The following is a 16,694-nucleotide window of genomic DNA, read 5'->3' on the forward strand; positions in this document are numbered from 1 at the left end:
CTCCCTCCTCCTCCTCCTCCTCCTCCTCCTCCTCCTCCCTCCTCCTCCTCCTCCTCCTCCTCCCTCCTTCCCCGTAACCCAAAACCTCCCCCCCTTCGGCAACCCACCCACCCCCGAAAATACCCACCCCCGCCGAAACCCACCCCCCCCGAAAACCCACCCCCGCCGAAACCCACCCCCCACCCGAATACCCACCCCCGCCGAAACCCACCCCCCACCCGAAACTCATCCTCCCCCGATAACCCACCCCCACCGAAACCCATCCCCCCCCCCAGCCGAAACCACTCACCCAAAACACCCCCCCCTCGAAGCCGAAACCAGCTCAAGGTATTTGTTTTTTTTTTTTTTTTTTGAATTTATGGTATTTTCTGTTTTTTTTTTTTTTGGTATTTTCTGTTTTTTATGGTATTTTCTGTTTTTATGGTATTTTCTGTTTTTTATGTTTTATAATATTGTGGATTTTGTACTTGTTGTGGATTTTGCATAAATTGATTGTGAAATTTTTGATTTTAGTGGTAATTAGTTAATGTTGTGGGTTTTTTTAATTTAGTGGTTTGGTTGTGAAATCTGAATTTAGATTGATGTTGGGCTCATATTTGACAATGATTTATTTTTTTGGTGAAGGAAGAATAGTATTGCATTTGTTGTGAAGGATAATTGCATTTTTAGTGAGGTATGTGTTTAATCTATCTTTTAGTTAAGTTTTTGTATGATTTAGTATTTAATGTTTCATATATAATTGTATTAAATAGAGAACCTCCACATTGCCAAAATCCTAAAGATCTAATGTATACAAAGAAAACAAATTTAGATCCAATGTACACTAGAACTATCACCAACTCACTGACATTTGTGCATTTGTTGGTGTTTAGAGCACTAGATCCCGCTGCCTTCCTCACAGCCTTCCATAATTTACATCCTACAGTTCACAGAGAAAACATAAATAAGAATAAGAACATACTCTAATAGGCGTTGGATACAAATATTACTATATTGAAGACTATTCTTTAATATGGAAGAACTAGAGTCTTAAAATATTCTAATTAAACTCTACATGTTCATGATACAATGACAGACTATGACAGTGCTCAATAAAGCTTTGAATTAACAAATGAAATAAACTACAAACCACAGTATTGGTTATTAGGCCATACCAGTTCATTAACTCAATTCCCTCAGAAGCAAAGACTTTGCGGGAAGGGAGAAGACAACTCTTGTTATGATTTCCCCTAGCAACTGCCCTTGCATTTATGTGCATTCCAGCCTTCACAGTATTTGAACAAGAAAGAGTAGTCAGAAAAAGGAAATTAATCACATTAGCCCAGAAGCTAACAACCCAATTGTAAGAAGACTCTTGAAACCATCTACTCACTTGATAATCTATGTCAATATCATTCTTTTCAAAGAAGGGCTGCCAAACATACACAACCTGCAAAGAGAGTTCATATTGGCAAATTTTATGAATTTATAAGTTTAGAATTAAAAGAATCTCAAGAATTCAAATGAATGCCTATATGAAAAATAGACCCTAAACTCATAAATTTGAACAACTCAATAGTGCAATTATTGAAATAAGACAACAATCAGGCCAAGTATGGGAAGCATCAACACTGAAAGATTGATAAATATGGGAAAGCATGGATGGCAGCATCAAAACTCCAAGTGTTTAGCGGTTATTGTGTTCATTTGGACTCAACATGACCAATCTTGTGTGTCCTCACTAACAATATGCAAACAAAGACAATATAAAGGTTTACTGAGTTGTAGAGCAAACCTATTATACTTTTCTTATTATTCATCATGAAAAACAACTAGAATCAATTCTGGGTAGGTTCTATTAAAGATTTGTTAAGAAGTTGGATTACTGCAAATCTAAGAAAAATGAGTACAAAGACCATCAAAAATATGTAACTCTCCAATATACAACTAATTGCCTAATGTGGAAACCAACGGACAGAGAGTCAACATTATTTACTATAACCCAATTGGCACAACTCAAAAGGGGAGTTTTACTCACCAAACAGTAGGCAACATAATTTTTCAATATTCTTAAATTTTCAATAGCAAAATCCCAAGAAAAGACAATAAAACTTACATGCATTGTGTGTGTCTTTCCACTACTTGTCACACCATAAGCAAAAACAACCTGCATTGTTGGTAAGTAAGCCATAAGAAATGAAAATGAAAAAGAGAATTGAATATAATTACTCATAGTTTTTCAACTAAAACTAATAGACTTCAGGAGGAAAGTGTGGCCTTAACACTGCTAATGGTGGATTCCTTTGCTTTTGCAAAGACCAGCCCTATACAACCGTATGTGATTCAACAACTTCAACTACAAACAATACATCAAGAGGAGGTATGTATATATGTCCCTTGTCATTCTCAAACAAATTATAGATCCTTAACTTGAACATGTTAGAAATTTTTATGCCCATTAATTGCAGACTTGGTGGCTCCACACTTTTTATCACATCCTAGCTACCTAGGTCTTGGACTCTTTGGTTTTGATAGATTAATTGGTTGCAAACACTGTTTATCACATCCTAGCCGCCTAAGCAAAATCAAAACGTTTCTAATAATGCAAAATGAATTCTTTCTTTGGAATATGTTAATTTAGAAGAGCAGTATAGCCTACTATTAACACCTTCCATGAGTACGTGTTTAGCCATGACCTTATGCACCTCTTGTGGATTCGTATGGAGTCCAATGACTTTATCTGCAACAACCAAACCTTCCACAAATCCAACAATTTTCAAAACCCTGTAATTCTAAGTAAATGCAAATCAACTTCCAACACATTAACCATCCATTTTCTTTTGCGCATCCATAAATTAGCTTCACATATTCAAAATAATAAAAAATAATGATTAGAAAAATACCAAATGCATAGGCTGTGTAGCTGAGTGTACTCATTTCTCATCTTATCACCGTTTGCGTACAAAGTGATATGGTCGGAGCCGTCGGACTGGGTGGCTTCGATTCGCCGCCGTGGGGCGTCGTCGGCGTGAGGGAAAGGTACCAGAGGGACCAGCTCGACGAGAGGAATGAGTTTTGGGTGGTGGGAAGTCGCGAAGCCGCCGGAGCATAGAGATCGCCGGCAAAGGGCTAGGCTCTGCCCCAGCTCGGGTCGCCGCAATCCTTGCATTTCTGGAAAATCAAAACAGATGGGCAGAGAGAGGAGGGAGAGGCGAGAATTTCGGCGGTGGTCTTGCCTCCATCAGCCGCCGGACGACAGCGATATGGCCGGTCAAAGCATGGCGAGAGAGAGAGAAATGAGAGGCGGGGGTAAAAAAAAATTTGGTGGGAACGTGTTTTATAAATTATAACAAAGAGGCTTTATTTTTTTTTTTTTTTTGTCGTTCTATGTAAAAGGGCATATTTGATAACATTTGTGTTTCACTACAAACACAAATAATACACTTGTGTCGATATCAACCATGACTTTAACACAATTATTTGTGCCTATTTTAAAAAGTTTGCAGATGTTTGTTGCCACGTGAAGGATGGTCAATTTGGACATAACCATAGACACGCAAATCATGTCCTATATAATAGGACACATATAAAAAAAACACAATCACATGTGCCTTATATAATAAAACACAAATATATTTATATTTGTGCCCTTATTGTCTCAACATGTCACAAATCTGTATTTGTGCCTTCTTTGTATGTGCCTCATGCCCCTTTTTCTTGTAGTGGTTTTTTAGTTATCCAATTATGCTTTATATATTTTACTTTGACACGTTGAATTTTTATTTTTGCTGTAATTTTTTACTTATTTTGAATGCTTATTTTGCTCTTTAGTTGACAAATGACTAGTTTTAATGTTGTGTCAATTAATTCCTCATATCAAGCAATATTTAATTATGATTTTTCTAATAATTACATTTCATTTTAAGTTAATTCCGTATATCATATTATTGGTAATTAATTTGTATTTTGATTATTGATTACGTTTCATTTGATTTGGGTTTTCATTTGCCAAAATTATTTGATTGAGATGTTTCTAGGTGCAAAATCCTTATGGGCACTAAAGAAAACAATCCAAACAAATATTTTAAACTTAAAAAACTCCAACAAGTAGTTTGTCTCAAGAAAGTTTTGGAAGTGTTACAAAGCTTTAAGTGTGAAGAGAAATAGAGATGGTGGTTCTCTATTTATAGGCATGTGGGAGTGGGAAGTTATTCTAATCCTTCAATGTAGGAAAATTGCACAAAATGCACTCACAAAGAGCGAGAATCTGAACTGAACCAAGTATGGGGTTAAGTGGGTCGAAAAACGGGTTTTTTTGTGAGAGAAAGTGGTTAATCCAGCTGGGAAAAGGACTAAGTCGAGGTGCGAGTCAAGCTCAATTTGCAAACGGAGCAAGTTGACTGGGAGGCGGGTTGCGCATGCAGGTTGAGCTGCTAGTGAAAACGACACGTCGTATGCGAGCAAGCAGCCATGATTCCTCATCATCTGTACGGGCGTGTGTTGTGACGCACTTGATTCTTGTCAAGCGCTGGCACATCTGAGCCGTCCAATCTGGCGTGATCGAAGCTCCAGATTAGGCCACGTTAGCGGCCAATTTCATTTTAATTTCCTTATTTTCTGAATTTCTTCAAACTTAAATAATTCACCAAAAATTTATTCGAGCTCCGAAATATCTTCCAAAAATTCCTACGGACTTGTAAGACTGGGTACTAATTATCTATGGCCTCAAAATATTATTTTCATCTCCAGAATTTTTGTGAAAAATACAACTTCTCTATATAAAATTCTGAAAAATTAAATAATAACCTAAAATGATTGTCCAACTTTGAAAATTCATAATACCTTCATCTAAACTCCAATTGCGACAAACCAAATGTCGTTATTCTCAGAAAAATGAGTTCTACGCCACCAAGGTATATCTTTAGTCTCTTGGTCTTTAGAAAAACTCATCCACTTAGAGAAATAAATTTAACAAACCAAAAAAAAAAAAAAAACTTAAAAAATCTAGAGTCTCACAACTTCCTCTATTTTTCCACAACTTGGGTCCCCATCTTCCTCTGTTTTAAACTTTGTTATTTCCTTGCCTCTAGGTTCCTCTATTTTTTTTCCTATGAATTCCATGAAGACAATGACCAGTGACTCAGTGAGATATCTTTCAAAGTTTCAACCCAAGTCAAACAAGTCAATAACACAAAGTTTCATTGACCATGACCCAAGTCAATCAACCTGTCCTGTACGTATTGAGACTGTTAAACACATCAGACATATGAATTGCATAATCATATATATGATCTTCATCCCAAAGAGGAAGAAGCAAAGAGTAAGAGCAGGGTCTGATACTCTGATCACTAATTATTATCAAAATTATGCCAATAATGACCCTCTTGTATTTTCTCTCTATTCTCGTTTACCTCAATTATCATTGCCCAAACACCACCACCTTCACCCCCAACTCCACCTTCCAAACCAACCTCAACCGCCTCCTCTCCACCCTCTCCTCCAATGCCACCTTCAAGACCGGCTTCTACAACGCCACCGTCGGCCAAAACTCCCACAACGCCGTCTACGGCCTCTTCCAATGCCGCGGTGACCTCACCACCGAAGCTTGCAAAACCTGCGTCAACACCACAACCTCCGAATCACGTAAACGCTGCCCAATTGGAAAAGAGATGGTGATCTGGTACGACGAGTGCCTGCTACGCTACTCCAACCAGTCGTTCTTCTCCGTCGCCGTCGAGTCGCCCGTCTTGTACATGCGGAACGTCCAGAACGCGACCGACGTCACCGACCCGACCCGGTTCAATCAAGTACTGGGGACTAGTATGAGTAAGGTGGCCACCGAGGCTGCCAGTGATGGCGGCAAGTTCGCGACCAACCAAGCGAATGTTAGTGCGCTGGACCTGACCACAGTTGTTTCGGTGTACAGCCTCGGGCAGTGTACGCTGGACCTGACCACAGCGGATTGCAATCGGTGTCTTCAGGGGGCTATAGCGCTGTTGCCAGATTGTTGTAGTGGAAAGGTTGGGGGACGAGTTCTGAATCCCAGTTGTAATGTCAGGTATGAACTGTACCCTTTTACCAGATCTCCGGCGCTGCAACGGCGCCTCAGCCGGCGGCTCTTCCTCCCCTTCCTCCGGGCTCGCCCGTGAGGCCTAAAGGTAATTAAAGTCAACCCACTAGCTACTAGCCTACTAGTCTACTACCATATTAATGAATTTAATTAATTGTGTCAAGAATATGCATGAATTTAATAATCTCCATCATTTCACTATGACAAACGTTAGCACATTAATAAAACATACAGTTGAAAAATTCATAATCATGGATCAAAATATAATATATAGTTAAAAATTCATAATCATGGATCAAAATACATAGTTAAAAAATTCAATCTAGAGTACTATTGTTTATGCAGGAAAAAGCAAAATCCCAACGCGCACAATTGTCTCCATTGTTGCTCCAATTGCCGTCTCCATCCTACTTTTTGTATTGGGCTGCTGTTTCATAACTAGGAGAGCAAGAAAGAAGTACAATGCAATAGAGGAAGAAAGCGGTAAAAGAATAAAAATTACAGTTTGTGACATGATCATAAAGATCTTTTATATCATCGTCTTAATTTCTACATTATGCTACTGTAGTTAAGTCTTTTGAAAACTCAGTACATTCACTGTTCGGTTGTGTAGGTGAGAATGACATCACTACTGTGGAGTCTTTGCAATTTGATTTTGGTACCATTGAAGCCGCCACAAACAATTTCTCTGATGAGAACAAGTTAGGCGAAGGTGGATTTGGTCAAGTTTACAAGGTATGAAATCAGTGATTATTTAAAGTCTAGAAATTTCCATTTCCTGCATGAAAATCTTAAATCTGAATAATGTCAGAACCTAAGAACTAAGATGGGATTAAAAGTTTTGTAAAAATCACCACTCTATCGATTGATTAAAGTTTGTTCTCAGGGTATTCTCTCGAGTGGGGAAGAAATAGCTGTGAAAAGGCTATCACGAAGTTCTGGCCAAGGTGCAGAAGAATTTAAGAATGAAATGGTATTGGTTGCCAAGCTTCAACACAGAAATCTGGTTAGGCTATTGGGATTTTGCTTGGAAGGAGAAGAAAAGATACTTGTTTATGAATATGTGCTCAACAAAAGCCTTGACTATTTTCTGTTTGGTTTGTAGTTTGTACTCTGAAACATCTGATAGTCTTTCCTTCTGCAAAAGCATTACTTCAATACGTATTGAATCCAATTCCTTGACTACTTGCTTTTGATGATTTTACAGACCCTGAGAAACAAGGACAATTGGATTGGTCAAGACGTTACAAGATTATTGGAGGGATTGCTCGAGGAATTATGTATCTACATGAAGATTCCCGGCTGAGGATTATACACCGTGATCTCAAAGCCAGCAATATATTGTTGGATAGGGAATTGCTTCCAAAAATATCTGACTTTGGCATGGCTAGGATTTTTGGGGTTGACCAAACTCAAGCAAACACAAATAGAATTGTGGGAACATAGTGAGTTCTCATTCGTCTTTTCTTTTCCCCTCACGCCTTCTGTTTTGCACAATCTTGATACTTCGTAATATCTGGATTAACTCATACGAGGATGATATTATCTTTGAATCATAGTTCATGCTCTGTGTATAGTGGAAGCCAATTAGCCTTGAACCAAATTGAAATGGATCGATTAAATTATAAAATTGAATATGAAAAGTTTCCTCATTATCCTTTTGCTAAAATTTCTATTCTGATGGTGCTGCTTGCAGTGGATACATGTCTCCGGAATATGCAATGCACGGACAATTTTCTGTCAAGTCCGATCTATATAGTTTTGGTGTTTTAGTTTTAGTGTTATCAATGTCCGGACTAACATTGATAACAACATAAATCAAACTGTTGAGTTCATGCAGGCTTGGAAACTATGGAGAGATGGGACAGCTTTGGAATTGTTGGATCCAAGAATGAGAGATTCTTATTCGAGGAGCGAAGTTATGAGATGTGTACATATTGGGTTACTTTGTGTTCAGGAAGATCCAGCTGACCGGCCTACAATGCAATCGGTAGTTCTCATGCTTAATAGCTACTCTGTTACTCTGCCACTACCCCAACAGCCAGCATTTGTCTTTCAAAGTAGTACAACCGAGGGATACATGCCAAAGATAACACTGGAGTCTGGTCAATCAATCAGCAAGTCAACTCCGTCTATTGATGATGGATCTATCACCGAAGTATACCCTCGATAGTTTGAGTAAATTCACAAGGTCTTATCTAGTAGTAATATCTGGTTGCATACTTGCATATGAATGTTGTTAGGACTCTGACTTTCAATATCTTTATTTTGAGTAAAAATTGTATCTGCCCACTATTAGTGTACGACCCAGTCCATAGTCTTAGGACCTATACATGTGAAGACCAAAGAGAGAGAAACCTTTTCCACATAACGTGATAGACATGTTTTGGCATTCACACCTGTGTGTTGTCGTCTTAGAAAAGACTTCTGGTTTGTGGTCTGGGTTGAATCTTGTTCAGTTTATGGTTGCCTACCCTTTTAAATCCTTGGTCCCAACACAGGCACAAAGTCAATCCTCAATAGGAAGAACGTATAATGAGATTAATTAGGTAGTTCTGGTCACATCACTGTCTTGTATTAATGGCTGGAGTCATGAATACAAGCTTATTTTCTGGTCACTGTCTGTAAATAATCAATAATATATAACATCAAATACCTACAATTTGTAGAAGAAGCTTGATTTTTACCGTAGTGAGACCGACACATGAGGTGGTCGTGGTGAGGCCAGGGGTTGTTAGCTAGAAAGGCAATGGGGTTCGCCGAAAGAGTTCCAAGAGGATTTGCAACCTAAGGCAGAGTGCTCAGCTTCTTATACAGAATAATGTATTTGAGTGTAAAATAACAATGACTGTTGGCTACATGTTCCTAGACCAAGAGTCTCATCCTAATACCCTGAAAATGCATGAGACAGCTTCAAATTCATATGGTTGCATAAAATTGAACCCTTCTTCAATTATTGAAGACCGAAAGAAAAACAAGAACACAGTTTGGCTGAAAAGTCCATCCCATTAGTCTTGTCCCTCTATCCCCAATTCGTATTCATCAATGACTTTTCAATAATCTTTGTTTCCACAATTCAACTCTTATTGGCCACCAGCTAAACGATTGCAACCTCACAAGTCATAACTTCTGACAATTTATTGCATAGTACATCTTAAAAAGAACCAGAGAGGAAAAAAAAAATGAAGAAGAAAAGAAAAAATTAGACCGTCAAACACGGCCTAAAGATACAATAACTAAACCCTTTTAAGAGGAAGTGATGATATCACAATGCCTTCCTTCAATGTGTTGAACATGACCCTTGTGCTTCTCTCAATGCTTGGCTTCCTTAGCCTTAGCTATAGTGAAGCTGCCCCGGGTTACCGGTACCATGATTGTTCTAACACAACCACTTTTACTCCCAGCAGCACCTACCAGTCCAATCTCAACCACCTCCTCCCTTCTCTCACCTCCAACGCCACCCATGACACCGGATACTACAACACCACTGCAGGTGACGGCAGTGGAGACTCCAATGCAGCAGTCTACGGTGCTTTTCTATGTCGTGGTGATCTCACACTGGATGAGTGCCAAGAATGCGTGGCTACCGCAGCCAGAGAGGCAGTCCAACAGTACTGCCCTTTACGAAAGGTCACTGTAATCTGATACGACGAGTGTATGCTACGCTACTTCTACGTATCTCTTTGGAAAAATGGAAGAAAATCTCCGAGTTTTATTGTATAACATCGGGAATATTACTCAGTCTAACCGCTTTGCTGAGCTGCTGACTGAAACAATGACTGGCTTGGTGGCTCCCACTGCAAATGCGCCATCCGGTGCTAAAAAGTTTGCGACTAAAGAAGTAGAATTCACAGGGTTCTAGCAGTTGTACAGTCTTATGCAGTGCACACCAGACCTGTCCAGTGTGGCTTGTAACCTGTGTCTTCAAAGAGCTATTGCTGATCTTCCCAGTTGTTGTTCCGGGAAGCAAGGAGGAAGAGTTTTGGCTACTAGTTGTAATTTAGATACGAAGTGTTTCCAATTTATAGAAAGGTAGCTGCGACACCTCCCCCGACGCCACTGCTTCTTTCTCCTCCACCTCCGGGTTTAGTAACAAGGCCTCAAGGTAAAATTGCAGGGATCATGTTCATGTACGTATTTGGTCTTGTTTAATTTATTCTGTTGAAACTAGTATTCCACGTCGGTGAAATAATATCTTGCATAATAGAATGTAAGATCTTCAACCTCTTTATTTAGTTGATTTTGAATTGGATATTCTAATGTTTATAGTATTAGAGGGCGAAACAATATTTTTAGATTGTTTAATTTCTTATGTGTATTAATATTGTGTGCAAGAAATGACAAAATCTCATCGTTAACTATAGTGGCCATTGTTGTTCCAATTGCCATATTGATATTGCTTTTCCCAGTATGCTGCTTATTCCTTGGAAGAAGAGCAAAGAAAAAGTATGATGCTTTACATCAACAAAATGGTAAACATTTAACTTTTTTACTTTAATTCCTTACCAAACCCAAATTATGTTCATTTTCATTTCTCTAATACAATTTGATTTCTAATCGTTCTCATTAATATGTTACTTCATATATATTTGTACATTTTAAGTAATTCTTGATTCTGTGTAGGGGGTGACGAAATTACTATTGTGGAGTCATTGCAGTTTGATTTGGGTACAATTGCAGCAGCCACAAAATTGTTCTTTGATGATAACAGGTTGGGGGCAGGTGGCTTTGGTGAGGTCTACAAGGTTATGACTTTGACTTGGCAAATTTCATGAAATTAAAAAAGTATGCAGATTTAAATGTGTTGGAACTCATGAATGTTAATATAAGATGTTTGCAAAACTGGTTTCAACGTTTTTCAGGGCACACTTCCTAATGGCCAAGAAATAGTTGTGAAGAGATTATCTAGAAGCTCAGGCCAAGGCGCTGAGGAGTTTAAGAATGAGGTTGTTTTGGTAGCTAAGCTTCATCACAAAATTTGGTGAGGCTATTGGGATTTTACTCGGAAGGAGAAGAAAAGATACTTGTTTACGAATATGTGGAGAACAAATGCCTTGACCACTTTCTATATGGTACTCTGTGCCCTTCTAATCAAGGAAATCTTTCCGTATGTTAGTATGTCTGTATGTGAATCAATTCACTTATTCTAACTTGCATATTTTATTCTGGAAAACATGTGTGTAGACTCTGAAAAGCAAGTAAAATTGGATTGGTCAAGCAGATACAAGATTATTGGTGGGGTTGCTCGAGGGATTCTCTATCTCCATCACGATTCTCGGCTTAAAATCATACATCGCGATCTTAAAGCGAGCAATGTATTGTTAGATGGGGAAATGAATCCAAAAATTGCAGATTTTAGCATGGCAAGAATATTTGGAGTTGATCAAACTCAAGGAAACACTGGAAGGATCGTTGGAACATAGTAAGTAATACAGAACTTTGTTGATGAGTTCAAAATTTCATTTCATAATACCGTATTTTAACTAACATTGTTTTACTGATGCTACTGGTTTGCAGTGGTTACATGTCTCCAGAATATGCAATGCATGAACAATTCTCTGTTAAGTATGATGTGTATAGTCTGGGTGTCTTGATCTTAGAGATTGTAACTGGCAAGAAGAACACTAGTTTCTATCAATCAGACTGTGGTGAAGACCTTATGAGCTATGTGAGTACTGTATAACTTAAATATTGTAATTTGCATTTCTTGGTTATTTAATTGTTGCAACATTTTGAATTAAATGATTGCAGGCTTGGAGACATTGGAGGGATGGGAGGCCCTTAGAATTGTTGGATCCAAGTTTGAGAGGTTGTTATTCAAGAAATGAAGTAACTAGATGTAACCATATTGGGTTACTCTGTGTTCAGGAAGATCCAGATGACAGACCCACAATGCAAACCATAGTTCTCATGCTAAGCAGTTACTCTGTTACTATGGCATTCCCTCAAAAGCCAGCATTTTTTCTTCATAGTAAAACAGATCAGCTGAGAATGCCAACAATAACCTCTGAATCATCTGATCATCAACCTACTAGCCATTCTTTGTCATATTCTGTTAACGAAGCATCGATCACTGAATTATACCCTCGATAGTACCACAAACAATGTGTGGTCCAACACAAGTACCTATTAACAAGTGATATAAGTGGTGTAACTTGTGGTTGTTTTGCCCCTCAATTCTCTATAATATCAAAAAAACTTAAAATGACAATTCCTAGTTTCAGACACATTTTTATGCATGAAATTAAAAAATTAATACAACCATAGAAGCTGCTAAGCAGCAGAAATACAAGGTATACCTTGTAAGAAAACAGATGAACAGTGCAGATCCATGTAAAATAAATTCTCTTGTGATTTTCTTTGCCGGACTATGCCATTTATTAACGTATAGTTGGAAAATAAGGCATGAACCAATATAGTGTGCGAATGTTTTGCTTGTGTGCGTATTAGCATTACGTTTGTATAACTGTAGTGTATAAGCCAACTGCATGATGATCAAGAATATCCGGCATTCACACTTGGTCCGGATGAGAACTTATGTGAGAATCTTTTTTGCCAATCTTATATAAAAAACTTTTCATACATAAATGAATCTCATATAGAATTCCGAATTCCCGTATAGCATCCTAGAATTTTGTATAGGTTCCCGGATTTCCATATAAAATTCTGGATTTTTATATAAAATCTTGTCTGAACAAACTTCATATATAAAATTGGAATAAATGATTCTAAAAGTTGATAGAGAAACCTAGTAAAAAATACAACCAATAGTCATAGTTTACCATCTAGCGTCATAAACCTATCATTATATCATTAATCAATATCATGTAGGAAACAAAATATTCAGGACCCTTATGCTGGAATTTCCCTGAACCAGCGAGATAACTTTTCTAAACACAATGACAAAAGTCACAAAACCATTAAAGTTTGCATTAGAAAATAGTGGCCACAAGGACATTGACCAGCTGTCCTCAGGACTTTTCATCGATGACTTTTCACTTATCTTTATTGGATGACTTTTCACTTATGTTTGTTGAGAGATTTTTATTTAGATCTTTTAATTTTAATTTATTTATTAAAACCTTATGGTTTTTAAAATTTTAACTATACTCCAATAATATTGTAATCATTCTATGTTACATAATATTGGTCCATTAGTTTTATTTTTTTTTTTCACACATACCAAGCGCCGAGTACTTGGTGATCATTTTTTAGTGTTCGACAGTTAATTAAAAATTGAAGTTGAATTATTATATATAAATTGTAACAAGTAAAAGTCTCTTTATGTGGCAAAAACAACAATCAACATTAAGAGTTCCCAGTTGGCAACCAAAAGTGATAGAATGCATGAGATTAGATCCCTCTTATCAGTCATTATAATTAATTAAGGGTAATTTATTGTAGTGCTTTAAGCCAATTTGATAAAAAAGTGGACCATGAAACAACTAGGAGGGACGTCAAAGTAATTAAGAAGCTAGATCAGTGACAACAGAGCAATTAAGAATCCTATTAGAAGAAGATCTTTAATTAAAGAAGAATGGATTAAAATTTTGATCACTTTGCACTACTACAGAAAGTGTCATAGATGACACCCAATATTTAGATATAATGACTCATCTTTTTTAATAAGTCATTAAACCCTTTTTATGACACTTCAGTCCACACTTAAAACATATTTCACTTGAAAAAGTGAAATATTTTTTCACTTTCCCCCGCAACCCCCTATCTCTCTCTTCTCTCTCTTCTCTCTCTTCTCTCTCTCTCTCTCCCCGAGTTCTCTCTTCAATCTGCAACATTTCTGCGGCGGTTGGCGACGGGACCGGCACCAGGCTGCTTGCCTCCTCCTCCCCTTCTCCCTCTGGTCTTCGTCTCCTCGACCACCCAGCCAAGGACCCGATTTGAACCCAAACAGCGTCAAACCCCTTTCCAGCGATCCACCGTTTTCGGCGACGGCAAGGTGTCGCGCCACCACCAACCTTCTCTCCTCGGTGCCCTGAACCTCCTAATACATTTCTTTTGTTCCGACGACGACGCACGGCGGCGCATCGAAACAAAGAAGCTCGTGGCTTTTCCGGCGAGTTTATAGCGACTCCGACAGCTGTTGGCCTCAACCCAGGTATCAATCTTGGTCCCATCTTTTTTCTCTACATCTCTGTGTACTGGGATTGATCTGAAATTTAAAGGAATGAAAAACCCTAAATCCGAACCCACAACTACTGCGAGCTTTGTTGTGATGTATGGTTTTGATATGTGTGTGGATAATATATTGGTTTAAGTTTTCTCTCTCAATTCACTATCAGTCATTGTTTATAAAATATCTATTTATGTTCTCCATGAATTTGATATTGGGTTGGGGGTGATTAGTATTTCTGTATGTCTTGGTGAATCTGATATTGGGTTTTTCAATATTTGATATTCTCATAATCTAGGTTAATTTGATTTTTTTCTTCTTCTTATAAATCTACTTATCCTCTCTAATTAGAGTTTATAAATTTCTGCCTTATGTAGTAATCTTCGTGCTTATCTGTTGTATTATTGAGAAGAAGCAGTACTCTATGGATATCTCTTCTAAGTTGGAATCAGTTTCTCTTTGGTGCCTTCCATCATTGTGGTGGTCAGTCTTCTCCATTGTCTCTGTTTTCTAATTAATCTACAATCCCTAATCAACCTTCTTAAATTATTGGCTATTGTTAGTTTTAGCTGAATGAATCCTATATCAAGAGAATTAGTTTATTTGATTTCAGCTTCTGTTCTAAAGCTAATATAATCTAAGGTTAAAACTTTGCAGGCGGTGTGCATCCTCATGGCTATGATTGCAACCCTGCCACACATAATTCCGCTACAAATTATAGACCTGAAGTTTCAGATTTTGATATGTTTCCCAAGTTCCTAATTATTTGTCTAAAACTATCAGATTCCTAGTATATATTAATATGAAATTTTTAAACATGATACTTGTACCTCTACAACATGGGCTCCTGAGGGTCAGTCATTATGTATCAAACATTTTATAACTTTGTATTTAGAATTTATTCTGTCTTTGTAGGTAAAAAAAATATGACTTTGCGGATCCAATTTTTATGACTTTGTATTTAAATTCTTTCCTTTTTGGTCTGTTTCTTAACTCACTATAGTGCAAGTGAGTGAATGATGGCAACAGAGAAGGTGGTGAAGACAGTGATAGTGGGAAATTATGTGGAGATGGAGACTGAAGGGAAGCCCAAGAGCTTCAGGACTAAGCTCTCCAAGTTCTTTTGGGATGGTGGCTCTGCTTATGATGCTTGGTTCAGCTGTGCTTCAAATCAAGTAATTTGAAATGGGTCATCTTTGTTTTGTTCATTATGTGTTTGTTTTTTGGTGGGTTCTAATGGTTTGAATGTGTGTGATCAAGTGGCTCAAGTTTAATTTTCTTACTCTGCCACACTCATTCTCACAGCTGGGGATGCTCTCAGGCACACTTTTTTTAGCTCTTCTATGGCTTGTTGGGAAGCTGGACAGCTTACCTCATTAGCACACTCTATGTGGATGAATACAGAACCAGAAAAGAAAGAGAACAAGTTGATTTTAGAAACCATGTCATCTAGGTTAGTTTAACACTTTAACTCACTCTCTAACCCCACAACTTCGTACTGAATGACATACATGACTGATGATTAGCATATATATATAATAATGTTCTTTTAATATCTGATTGCATTGTTTATATACATATGTTATATGTGGTTTTGCAATTTGATTTAGCTAAGTTCTGACATGCACTAGCTACTACAAAAAGCTTAATAGAGGAGCAGTTATTCTTACTAACATGATTGGTCTTGGAAACAAGGCATGCAGCAAACAAGGTAAGTCTTACTTCATTAATTTCCTTCCCTATATCTTTTTTGAGGTCTTTCGTTTACTTGTTGCTATGTCGTTCAAATGGTATGTAGGTTTGCAAGTACCTATTATCAATTCTCAAGAGTGGTTCTTTTTATTTTTTACTATCTAAATTTATGAATTTAAAACTGGAGATGAGATAAGTCTTCCATTCTTAGATTTTGGTTTCCATTGAACAAGGTTTCCATTGAACAAGTCTTATGTCTTTGTAGGTAAAGAAATATGTCTTTGGAGGTCCAATTTTTATGACTGTGTATTTAAAATTTTGTTTTTTTGGTATGTTTCTTAACTTAGTTGTATCTTGATGATTGTCTAGGTAGGGCTGTCTACATACGTGACCAAGTAAATTGCACAGTTTGGACTCTCAAGGTTTTTCCAAAGTTTTACAACCTTTTTCTTCTAGCTATATGTATTTCTTTTTATTGGTTATATGGTTTGTTGGTGTCAGTTGCCTTAGGTTGCTTGATTTTCACTGATGTTTGCTTTTTTTTTTTTTTTTAAGTACTTAAAGTTGTGTTATGTTTAATTTTTGTTTGTTGCTTGGGCACAGGTACTCTGTTGTTGGCTAGGGTGATTGCAGTGTGACCTTAGCTAGAGTGATTGCAGTGACTTGTACCATCAGCCAGGCTTTAGTAATATTTTGTTTATTTATTTCTTTAACAACAAATTACTTGTTTAATTGTAATTTGTTCATTTAGTAAATTCGAAATTGGTTTTGTATTCCTATTCATAGTATTTTGGTCACTAATATATAAGTTTTGGCTAGTAA

General features: G+C 37.4%; 1 protein-coding gene, 1 long non-coding RNA gene and 2 pseudogenes across 16 annotated transcripts; 3 read left to right on the forward strand and 1 right to left on the reverse strand.

The window, feature by feature from the left end:
• Positions 1–765: 765 nt before the first annotated feature.
• LOC147298630 (uncharacterized) lies at positions 766–3,268 on the reverse strand. 4 transcript variants are annotated; one of them, XM_086245378.1, is made up of 6 exons: positions 2,883–3,268; positions 2,676–2,763; positions 2,096–2,146; positions 1,373–1,429; positions 1,155–1,264; positions 766–919 (listed from the first exon to the last, which is right to left on the reverse strand). In XM_086245378.1, the coding sequence occupies exons 1-6, from the start codon at positions 3,146–3,148 to the stop codon at positions 913–915; spliced, it is 579 nt and encodes a 192-aa protein (XP_086101504.1). In that variant the 5' UTR covers positions 3,149–3,268; the 3' UTR covers positions 766–912. The 4 variants fall into 4 exon arrangements, with proteins under 4 accessions (XP_086101504.1, XP_086101497.1, XP_086101519.1 ...); XM_086245371.1 differs by having other exon boundaries at positions 1,373–1,443; positions 2,095–2,146; XM_086245393.1 differs by having other exon boundaries at positions 2,648–2,734; positions 2,883–2,907.
• Positions 3,269–5,200: 1,932 nt separating this feature from the next.
• On the forward strand, positions 5,201–8,263 carry LOC147298631 (cysteine-rich receptor-like protein kinase 25; annotated as a pseudogene). The gene is made up of 5 exons (XR_015122455.1): positions 5,201–6,137; positions 6,663–6,784; positions 6,936–7,146; positions 7,257–7,494; positions 7,746–8,263. The product of XR_015122455.1 is annotated as a cysteine-rich receptor-like protein kinase 25 (transcript).
• Positions 8,264–9,318: 1,055 nt separating this feature from the next.
• LOC147298632 (cysteine-rich receptor-like protein kinase 25) lies at positions 9,319–12,438 on the forward strand (annotated as a pseudogene). Its single transcript, XR_015122493.1, has 7 exons — positions 9,319–10,173; positions 10,385–10,521; positions 10,673–10,794; positions 10,912–11,121; positions 11,234–11,471; positions 11,567–11,717; positions 11,801–12,438. The product of XR_015122493.1 is annotated as a cysteine-rich receptor-like protein kinase 25 (transcript).
• Positions 12,439–13,788: 1,350 nt separating this feature from the next.
• On the forward strand, positions 13,789–16,694 carry LOC147298633 (uncharacterized). Of its 10 annotated transcripts, none has more exons than XR_015122476.1 (7): positions 13,789–14,165; positions 14,558–14,663; positions 14,838–15,355; positions 15,486–15,633; positions 15,791–15,891; positions 16,242–16,294; positions 16,476–16,694. It is a non-coding gene; the product is annotated as an uncharacterized LOC147298633 (long non-coding RNA). The 10 variants fall into 10 exon arrangements; XR_015122472.1 differs by having other exon boundaries at positions 15,812–15,891; XR_015122474.1 differs by having other exon boundaries at positions 15,791–16,294.

This window comes from Dryas octopetala, chromosome 1, assembly GCF_963921425.1.
Source record: "Dryas octopetala chromosome 1, drDryOcto1.1, whole genome shotgun sequence".
In the NCBI taxonomy this organism is placed as follows: Eukaryota; Viridiplantae; Streptophyta; class Magnoliopsida; order Rosales; family Rosaceae; genus Dryas; species Dryas octopetala.

Coding starts and splice junctions, on each gene's coding strand:
- LOC147298630 (XM_086245371.1), bottom strand. CDS start 3,148: ATGCAAGGATTGCGGCGACCCGAGCTGGGGCAGAGCCTAGCCCTTTGC. Junction 2,147..2,675: donor ATCCACAAGAGGTGCATAAG/GTCATGGCTAAA, acceptor CCAACAATGCAG/GTTGTTTTTGCTTATGGTGT. Junction 1,265..1,372: donor ATATTGACATAGATTATCAA/GTGAGTAGATGG, acceptor AATACTGTGAAG/GCTGGAATGCACATAAATGC.